This window comes from Arachis stenosperma, chromosome 5 (genome assembly GCF_014773155.1).
Source record: "Arachis stenosperma cultivar V10309 chromosome 5, arast.V10309.gnm1.PFL2, whole genome shotgun sequence".
NCBI classification, from domain to species: domain Eukaryota; kingdom Viridiplantae; phylum Streptophyta; class Magnoliopsida; order Fabales; family Fabaceae; genus Arachis; species Arachis stenosperma.
Window position 1 is genome coordinate 119,704,701 of NC_080381.1, and position 11,385 is coordinate 119,716,085.

General features: G+C 31.7%; 1 protein-coding gene across 1 annotated transcript; it reads right to left on the reverse strand.

The window, feature by feature from the left end:
* Positions 1 to 1,406: 1,406 nt before the first annotated feature.
* Positions 1,407 to 2,384, reverse strand: LOC130981243 (uncharacterized). Its single transcript, XM_057904848.1, has one exon. It carries the CDS (start codon positions 2,382 to 2,384, stop codon positions 1,407 to 1,409), a length of 978 nt encoding a protein of 325 aa, XP_057760831.1.
* Positions 2,385 to 11,385: the final 9,001 nt, after the last annotated feature.

Sequence of the window (11,385 nt, forward strand, 5' to 3'; positions counted from 1 at the left end):
CGTTAAACGCCAAGTTCATGCTGCTGTCTGGAGTAAAACGCCAGAAAAACGTCATGATCCGGAGTCAAACGCCCAAAACACGTCATAACCTGAAGTTTGACGCCAAGAAATGCCTCTACACGTGGATTGATCAAGCTCAGCCCAAACACACACCAAGTGGGCCCCGGAAGTGGATTTATGCATCAATTACTTACTCATGTAAACCCTAGTAGCTAGTCTAGTATATATAGGACATTTATCTATTGTATTAGACATCTTTTGACCACTCTAAGTCTTTTATCATTCGGTCACTTGATCATGGAGAGGGCTGGCCATTCGGCCATGCCTGAACCTTCTTTTGCTTATGTATTTTCAACGGTGGAGTTTCTGCACACCATAGATTAAGGGTGTGGAGCTCTGCTGTACCTCAAAGATTAATGAAGTTCTATTTTCTTTTATTCAATGCTCTATCTTATTCTTATTCCAAGATATTCATTCGTACTCAAGAACATGATGAATGATGATGAGTTAGATAACCCTCATTATTATTCTCACTGATGAACGCGCGTGATTGACAACCACTTCCGTTCTACATGCAACAAAGCTTGAATGTGTATCTCTTAGATTCTCCAACAGGATCTTCGTGGTATAAGCTAGATAGATGGCGGCATTCATCTGGATCCGGAAAGTCCAACCTTGTCTGTGGTGTTCCGAGTAGGATCCTGGGAATCCGGAAAGTCTCACCTTGTCTGTGGTATTCCGAGTAGGATTCCGTTCATGAATGACTGTGACGTGCTTCAAACTTTAACCTGCTGGGCGTTAGTGACAAACGCAAAAGAGGGATTCTATTCCAGTAGGAGCGGGAACCAACCGGTGATTGGCCGCACTGTGACAGAGTGCGTGCATTAGCTTTCACTGCGAGGATGGGATGTAGCTATCAACCATGGGTGATGCCTCCAGACTGGTTAGCTATGCGAGTGACAGCCGCATAGGATATTTCCCCGTGAGGATGAAAAGTAGCCACAGTTGATGGTGAACCCCTATACAAAGCTTGCCATGGAAAGGAGTAAGAAGGATTGAGTAAGAGCAGTAGGAAGGCAGGCGTCCGAGAGCTCTACAGCATCTCCATTCCGCTTATCTGAAATTCCCACCTATGAATCTACATAAGTATTTCTATCCCTTTTTAATTAACTTCTTTCTATTTTATTTAACCCCATAATCCTATTTTATTCTCCCTAACTGAGATCTGCAAGGTGACCATAGCTTGCTTCATACCAACAATCTCTGTGGATTCGACCCTTACTCACGTAAGGTTATTACTTGGACGACCCAGTACACTTGCTGGTTAGTTGAACGGAGTTGTGACTTCAAATAAGGACAATTATTGAATAAATCCAATTACAATGAATCAGATCAAAGAACAGTGATCACAATTTCGTCCACCAATAACCTAAAACCACCATTCTCAATCCTAATTCATGGGCCTTTTCAAATGCAATAAATGAATGAGACGCTCTTGAATCAAATAAAGCATTTAAGATTTTACCAGCCATTTCACAATTACCTTTAATCAGTGTCTCAGATCCCTCAGCACCTATGGTAGAAGTGGTGTATACTCTCCCTGGCTGCTGTACCCTACCAGTCTCATACTTCTTCTTCTCCGAGCAATTGGTGGCCATATGCCCGGGCTGTCTACAAGAATAGCATACTCCAAGTCCGAATCTGCACGGAACTCCAGGGTGATACCTTCCGCACTTCTGACAGTTCAGATCTTGCTGTGGCTGCTTCCCAAACCTTCTTCCTTGACTAGAATTAGTATTCGGCCTTCTGTAATTACCTTGATCCTGAGTCTTCTGCGGAACAAAACCTCCACGCTTGAAATTCCTACCTCTCGGAGCAAAGTTCCTCCCTAAAGGCCTCTGAAAAGGCACCCTCAAACTTCCTTTCTCTGCTGCCGCCTTCCTCACACAATCCTCAGCCACCCTACTCTTATTTACCAATTCAAAAAACACCCTGATCTCCATTGGGGCAACGAAGCTCAGAATATCGCTCCGAAGACCTCCCTCATATTTAATACACTTCCATTCAGCAAAATCTTCAGGCGCACCTTGACAGATATGAGAAAAGCGACATAACTCCTCAAATTTACTAGTATACTCAGCAACAGTCATTTGTCCCTGCTTTAACTGCATTAATTCAAGTTCCTTGGCATTTCTGGCTGAATTAGGAAAATATTTCTTATAGAACTCTGTCCGGAAAACCTCCCAAGGAATCGCAGCACCATCAGGATGCAGGATACGTCGTGTTCCCTGCCACCAATACTGAGCTTCACCTTGCAACTGATAAGTTCCAAATTCAACCCATTGCTCTTCAGGAACCTGTTGTGCCTGTAACGCCCTTTCCATAGCCTAAATCCAATTATCTGCGTCAGTGGGATTTGAGGTTCCCCTGAAGGTCGGAGGATGAACTTTCAGAAATGTAGCAAGTGTCATTGGACCGCCCTCATCATTATTGTTCCCATGATTACCCTGATTTATCTGATTACCAGTGCCTCGGCTGTCGCCTGTATAGCTGCAGACATATTTCCCAGGGCAGCCATAAAGTCTACTGGATCAGTCCCTATAGGGGCAGGAGTAACGGTGCCTGTCCTACCTCTACCTCGCCCGCGACTGCGTCCGCGAGTTGACATCTGGTTCCTATATACACCAAACAAGTGATATTAAGTTGATTAGTCTCAATATCGCAAGTCTAATTCTTTAAGTTCCAAATGCATGCTCACAAACGTTTATGCCATATATATCAGTCAGATATCCTAATAGCACATAAACACATATACAGAGAATGCACAGAAGTACAATCAGTTTGTCTTTCAGGCTCTATAGGAACGAACTGCTCTGATACCATAATGTAACACCCTACCACACTAAGTTTTACGCTTAAGTCGTAAAATAGAGGTGGTGTGGTATTACGACCTCTGAATAAAATAAGTACATATAATAGCAGAAGAATTATAATATGCTAGGAGTCTTGAAGAATAGAGGAAACAAAAATCGCAAAATAAAAGCGCAACGCTCAAGGAACGAGTTAATCTGCGTGCTAAGAAAACCATAACTATTAAACACAAGATAACATAAGTGGGAATAGAGTGCCAAAGATACAAAATACCAAGCTCCTAACTCAGCCTGCGAAGTCAAGACTGGCCGGAGAATATTTACACATATATACATACATATCCAAAACCCAAAAGTACATATACACAATCCTGCCTCACCATAAACCTCTAAGAGGATCAAAAAGAATAAGTCATGCGGAGAGAAAGCTAAGTATATATATATATATATATATATATATATATATATATATATATATATATATATATCATAGCATAACAAAATATCCCAGTAACCACTCCGCCTCAAGAGTCCAGACGCCTAACGAGATGCCTTTCGCCCTGCATCTGAAAAATAACAACATAGTATGGAATGAGAACCGGAGGTTCTCAGTATGGTAAAGGTGCCACACACATAATATATAAGGTCCTGGGAATGCCAGAGGCAATCCTAGAATGCCGACACTCAGATTATAGAGCTTAAAGTATTAAATAGAAGCCATAAAAGGTGGTTTACTAAGGATATTTAAACCTAACTTAACTTAACCTTAAATCTAAATCCCATTCTGCCATTCCTCCTTACCTCCAACTCCATCATGCATTTTTACAGACAAGTAAACAAACAAAGGCAAACACAAGAAGGTTACAAGTACTGCAGATAACAAATATACATTTAACATGGCAAGTACATTTAGGCACACCCAGTTAATACACATGCAAGTAATTCAAGTAATATGCATATGATGCATGCCTGTCCTATGGCTGATGAGGCTCATCTGTCGGTTATCCAGCCAACCCGACAAGTCTGAATTGTACTTAGACTGTCCCCCGACGTGCATCCCCAAGAGTCTATGCATAGTTTTTCTCAAATAATCAATAATACTCAATGGGGGTAACATTCCCGGGAATTTATATAGTGCCCGGTCACACACTTACGTCGTAGGGTCAACAGAGTATCGAGTTTTCAACCTGGTACACGTGGTGGCAAGCCACGGCACTTAATCCAGGAAATCTCGTATCTCAGATTATTCAAATTCATAAGCCATATAAATAATTCAATTATAATTCATCAACATCCACATCATTCTGAATCGCATCTCATTCATTATTATTCGTCAATCATATTCAATCCTTATCCTTCATTATCACACCTCCCATTCCGTCCATCAATAGTTCCAATTCAAAACATAATTCATTCTTTTCTAAATGAATCAAACTTAAAACATGCTCATTTTCTTAATAACTCTAAATCAAACCATATACCCTTTGAATCTAAATCTTTTTAGATAATCATATAAACAAAATCTCTAATTTTTATGAAATTTCGGCAGCATCTCCTCTAAAACTCGGACTTTGCCACCCTTTTCGGGTCCAAACCTGCATTCTTTTCAATTCAACATACCCTTCCTCATCATCAAAACAGTCACCACAATAGTTATACTTCAAATCAATAATTTACCAAATCATTAATTAATCAACAAGCACCAAACCAGCCATGTTCATCAACAATAACATTCAACATCCAAAATTAATAACTAATTATCCAATAAACTTCAACCAAATATATTCATCGACAAATTACTAAACATTAAACATACACCTGCATTCCAACTTATCCTATGGTCATCTAGCCTAAGTTTTCACAGAACATTATATATTAAATTCAAGAAACCTAAACCATACCTTGGCCGATTTCCACGTAACGACCAAAGCAAATTATTTAAAACCAAGGCAGCCCCTTCAAAATTCAACTAATCAGCTTCCTCCAAGTTCCAATATTCACAATTTCAAGCTCCAATTATTTATTCACAACCTAATACACATTCATAACACATATATATCCAATTTAATACTCAAAGCTCAAATTCAAAGAAAATAAAATAGAATTATCGTATCCTCACCTTATCCAAGCTTCACATAAGTAAGAGTGAACGTTTCCCTCAAGCTAATTGGATTCTAAAACATCAGAAATCAAAGAAATGAAATTTTCCCACTCAAAATTCGAAAATTGGGGAAAAGAGGAGACTGAGATGAAATAACAAGTTACCTATAAAATTGTTCCGGTAAAAACGTAGAGTTCGACGCGGTGAACGCGTGACCGCAAATGGTGCGGCGATTGGAGCTCGGACGGAGAAGTTATGGGAGTTAGAAATTAACGTAAGGGTTACAGGAAATAAATCGTTTCTCTTCTCTGTGGAAGCTGAAGGCTTCGTTGCTGCAGTAATGAGGAAGAAGACAAAGCTGGGTTCATTTAATAGGGCTGGTCCGGTTGGACCGACAGCCCGGTTCGGGTCCGGTTCAACCAGTTCGGCCTGTTTGGTCCAATTTTAGACCGTTTTTTTCGAAATTGGTGTCAAAATTCTCGTTTCGATGAGCTCTATCCTAATTTAATATAATATTTACATTTCTAATCCTCCTTATTAAAAATTAATTTATTAACTAATTTAACCAGGATTTACATGTTGTGTTTCATGATTCTGTGGGAATCCCCTTGTAAGTTGGGTTAGCACTTTATAGTTTGTAATTAGGATGATTATAGTAAAATTCCATCATATTTGTGATGGAGATTGGATGTAGGCTGCATTGCACTTAGCAACTGAACCAGGATATATCTGGATGTAATCTTCTTTCTCTACTACTCCATTTCTGTTTCTACTGCACAGGAGTTAAAACAAAAAAAAAATCTCGTGCCAAGTGACGAGACAAAATTAAAAAGTCTCGTGGCTAGGGTCGAGACAAAAACAGAAAAATCTCCTCAAAGACCAGAAAGCATAATCAAGCAAAAAAGGGAGCTAAGATTCAACCCCCCTTCTCTTAGTCACTGAAGTCATCAGTTGTGTTTAATAAAAAATATTATTTATACATTAAAATTAGTTATTAAAATCAAGTAATATTTATGTGTATAAATATATGGTTGTTTAGTTCATTTTAATATGTATTTTGTATTATAATATATATTTTATACTAATTATTGATTTTAATATACACATAACATAGTTGTATTTAATATTTGACATAAGAATGGGAAAGAACAAAAGTTATTAATGGATACAGATGAGAAATATTAAGGAACTAATATTTTTTATTAATATTAGTCAATAATTTATTTTTATACTATTAAGAATTGAAGTTTAGTGTTTATGATTTAAACTATAGAATTTAAAGTATAAAGTGTTGGCAAAAATGATTTATTTTATTTTATTTCGCCTGGATTTTTTATTTTGTTTTCAATAGAAAATATCAACCAAATTTATATCAAAATTTTACTTCGAAAAATAGATACGATTTCTTTTCTTGGTTATTTACTACAAAAAATGAGCTGAATTCCGTTGAATTTAGCGACGGATGTTACTGACGAATTTAGCGACATATTTTTTTTACGGTTACGAATGAAAATTTGTCTCTCAAGTAAGTTATTGTCATATATAAAATTTTGCTGCTAAATTCATGACGGTAAATAGAGGCGTAAAAATTAATTTTATTAGCTTTGAGTTTATCGTCGAAAAATTCAGATAGTAACAGAATTTAGCGAAATGCGTCGTTTAAGCAACGACGAACACTTTATTGTTGGATTCTTTCACCGGTAAATTCGACGGTAAATTTGGGATAAAATTTAAATGCGAAATCCTTCTCCCTCACTTCTACAAACTTCCTTTCTCTCTTCTCTTCTCTTTTCTTCTCTTCTCTCTCTCATCTCTCCCCCTTTGGTCCATTGAAAAAGGTTGCGCCGCCACCACCTAGAGCTGCCATCACTGCCGATAAGCCACATTGTCATTGCAAAACAACACATTGTCGTCACTGCTACTGGAGTCTCCATGGAAAGCATCCATCATGCCACCACTGTTGGTGTCTTTTACCGTTGATCGGAGGTCGTTACCTTGTCACTACCACCGTGCCAAGGTAAGGTTGTTGTCTATTTTTTTTTTTAGTTGTTTGTTATGTTACTAAACTCTAACTCCACCATTGTAGGTTTCACTGCTGCCTCCTATCACGACCACGCTTCCACCATTCTGCAACCATCATTAGAGATAATTATTCTATAGTTTTTATATTTTTTTTAGTTTTTGGTTTGTTTATTTAAGATTTTGTTAGGTATTTTATTAAATTATTGATTAAATTTTTTAATGAAGTGTGTGATTATGATTTGTTATATTAATTTAGTGTAATTAGAAATTAAATAATTTTAGGTTAGGTAGCGTGTAATTTAGGGGTTTGTTTTAAGTTGATGGTGTTTTGGATGATAGGTAATTTTCTGAGTTTATTGTTGTCTGAGTTAATTATTTTCTGAGTTAATTAGTATTGATTGTTGTTAATTCTATGAGTTAATTTTAGCTTGTTAATTTTCTAAGTTAATTATTGACTTATTGTTGATTGTTGTTAATTTTCAGAGTTTATTGTTATCTGAGTTAATTATTTTTTGAATTAATTTTGCTGAGTTGATTGTTGTAAATTTTACTAATTGTAATTTACTCATTTGAATATATGTACTTTAATTTGTTTGTTTAATTATAATTTGTGTGTTGATTATGTTTATAGTATATATATGTTGATTATATTTATAGTTTGCATTGAAGGTGTATAGCCTGCTATTTCAGAAAATACACTGGTAGACAGTAAGTTTATGATGCAAAACCTCCAATTAGGTCTGTAAGTTGCTAAAATTGTATAAGTTTAACCATTTGAGAGACATACATATGCATGTTAGTAGATTACTTAGAATCTTAAATAGATATACCATTTATATAATTAATTTTTCTTTTTAATATTTTATTGTCTAGAGAGTTTCAACTATACAATTTACTTAGCCACCATGAGGTATCTTGTTTTTCATATCAAACTTTATGTAAGTTCATCTGTTTTGGATTTAGAGTATATGTTTATAGTGCTATTTTTTCCATACATGAGTAATTATTATCTCTTTTCTTTATTTTTAAATTTTGATGTGTGAACTTATTTGTGAATTTTTAACAAAAAATTATAGACAAATTATTATAAAAAAAATATAAAATTTAAAATTTTGTTAATTTAAAAATTATTGAATTTAAATATTTAAAATTATATATGAATTTTTAAACAATTTTTTTTAAAAGAACTAAAATTTAAGATTACGTACGGTCAAATCGGGAGAAATCTGATGGTAATAAGTTCCAAAATTTTGTCAATTAAAAATTAATATTTGCCATTAAATTCGCTGGTCATTAGCGACAGACAAAAAAATTTATCGACAAATAATTATCGATAAAATTTAAAAAGTAAGAATAAATCTGATGTTAATTCTGATAATAAATATATTACTGATAAATTTTTTTTTTAAATTCGCCGACAAATTTAACAAAATCTAACGAATTTTTTGTAGTAATTCGACTCGGACTTATTAATTTGAATGTGGACCTTATAATTTATTCACAAGTGTGCGAAAAATGATAGATGAGCAGAAATTTAAATGAAACACGCGTATCATTGAATTAAAACACTAAATTTAATTAAAATTGAATTGCTAGAATGTTAATTCAACTTTCAATAACTAAAAGTCACCAAAAAAAAACTTTCAATAACTAATAAAGAACAAGGAAGAACGGTAATGGACAATATTAAAGAAGACATAAATGTAAATAAAACCACAATAAACTAATTAAAAAAATGAATTGAAATGACTCCAAAACTCATGCATTTTGGATCCTCTTTCCGACCTTCCATAATTTTGGTCGAATAAAAATTCGTACCAACATGTTCCTTATGTAGCATTACTCGGATATAGATGAAGAAAAAGGTCAAAATTGTAGATAGATTATTAAATGCTATCTTTCAGTTTAATTTGAATTTTGTTCTTTGGAAGTATTTGATTTTGCTTATGTATATATATATTTTTTCTTTGGTGAAACACTGAAACTGAGAGTTGATATTTGGTTGTAGTGTATTTTGTATTTTTGTTTCTTATAGAGACCGGTTTTGTGATGGATAAAAGCTTTACGTTAAATGCTCGATAACATGATTAAAGCTTTTCATACGAGTGTGGTTGCAGCTTAACTGCTTATTAATTATTATGTGATGCAGCTGCATTGGAGTAGTGTTGATGATAAGTGTTATAATATGCTACAAGTGGCATACGCGTGATCGACAACAGAGCGAGGGAAAGGGACTTTATTAAAATGTTTTTAGGCAGGAAAAAGAAAAATAAAAAATGCTATTCTACTAATAAAATTAGTCACTAATATATTTATATATTTTATACTAATAGTGATTGATTTTGGTGTATACATAATATAATTATAAAAATAAGAAAATTCAATTTTTAGTTAACTAATATTAGTCAATTTTAATATTTAAATTTATAATTTAAATCTAGAATTTTAAATAAATAAAATATTAAAAAAAATTAATTGATATTAATAAAAAAATTAATTATTTAACATTGCTCTTATATGTAATATGAAAACAATTAGTTCTTTCTGTGAAATATAATGATATTGGATTTTGAAAAAAAAATAAAGAAGGCAAAGTTTTTTATAATTATTTTATTATTAAAAACGAAAGAAAATAAAATAAAATATTCAAAATTTTGCATATAAATTATTAATATAAACGATAATAAATTAAAATTAAATTTTATTTAATTAACAAAAGGTATAATATTTTTTATTTAATAAAAAGGGTTTAAAAATAAGTTATTTTATCTTCAACAGAAACTAATTAAAATGTTAACTTTCATATATTTAAACTTTAATTTATTTTAATTATATATATATATATAAAGGCTTAATAAGTAAATGAAGAAAAGGTAAACTTGGAGAATGCCCATGTCAATTCATTCAAGATGATGATGACGACGACTACGTATGTGGATAATATTATGTTGGGTATATTAAAATAAGAAGATTATAGAATTTTATATTTATTGTGGTTTTAATGTATGATTAGATTATATTTTAAAAAGATATTTTTTATATTTAGTTGTTATAGGGTTAATGATAATACTTTTTTATTATATACTAAAATTAATAAATTTTTTAATTAATAATAATAAAGTTTTTTTAATTCTTTTGAATAAAAATAAATTCTTAATAATTAAAATATATACTTGATTAGCATTTTTTTTAAATAGTGGACAAGGATTTATTTATATATATTGTACACAGTAATTATAATTTGTTATATATATATAAATTATTGTAAATCTTCTATTGTCAATAGAAACAATATTTTAAATATATACCATTATTAAAGAGTTATGTCTTTTTACCCAAAAATATAGTATTTTAAATATACATCATTTTTAAAAGGTTGTATCTCTTTAATATATCCACTAAAGTATGATTTCTTCTTTCTGCCAAACTATTTTGTAACAAAGTATATGGAACGAAAGATTCATACACAATACCATGTAATTCACAAAAATTATCAAATTCATTAGAAAAATATTCTTCACTTCGATGTCACTATGAAAAAATTTTTATTTTCTTATCATACGTATTTTTTATTTCTATTTTATATTTTTTAAATTTTTAAAAATTTCATCTTTATTTCTAAGTGAATACACATAAATAAATCTAGAACAATCATCAATAAAATTATAAAATATTTTTTTTCTTTTTAAGTAATATTATTATTTAATTTACAAATACCACTATAAATTAATTCTAATAAATATATATTTCTTTCAACTTTAGTAAAATGTTTTTTAGTAATTTTAGATTGTATATAAATATCACATTTTTTATTAAAATTATTATTATTGAGATTAATATAGTTATTTTTATGCATATATTTAATTGATTTGTAATTATTTAAGTGTGCTAATCTATTATGCTATAAATCACAAGAATCAACAACAAACAAATAAATATTCACTTTATTATTAATACTAAGTTTAAACATTTTTTCAGTACAATATCTTTTTTTATGAATACAACATTTTTAAGCAAAATTATTTTATTAGATTCTATTACAACTTTAAATCCTTTTCTTATATAAGAGACTAACAAAAACTAAATATTTTCTCAAATTAAAAACATAAAGTACATTTATTAAACTTAATTTCTTTCTAGATTTAAAATTTAATTCCACAGTTTTTTTATCACAAACTTTAGCTGAGTTGTCATTACCCATCAAAATTTTCGTGTTGTTCACTTTTTCATATATTTTGAATTAGTTGCAATCATTGTAAACATGAATAGTAGCCCAAAATTTAACCACAATTCAAGTGATTTTTCTTTTGTTGCCATGTTGAGTTCTGCAACTATATATATACCAATATGTATATTTTATATTTTTTAATTAGGTCTTTTTTCACTAAATTA

What these genes read in the sequence shown, in the direction of transcription:
- LOC130981243 (XM_057904848.1), bottom strand. Translation starts at nt 2,384, where the DNA reads ATGGAAAGGGCGTTACAGGCACAACAGGTTCCTGAAGAGCAATGGGTT.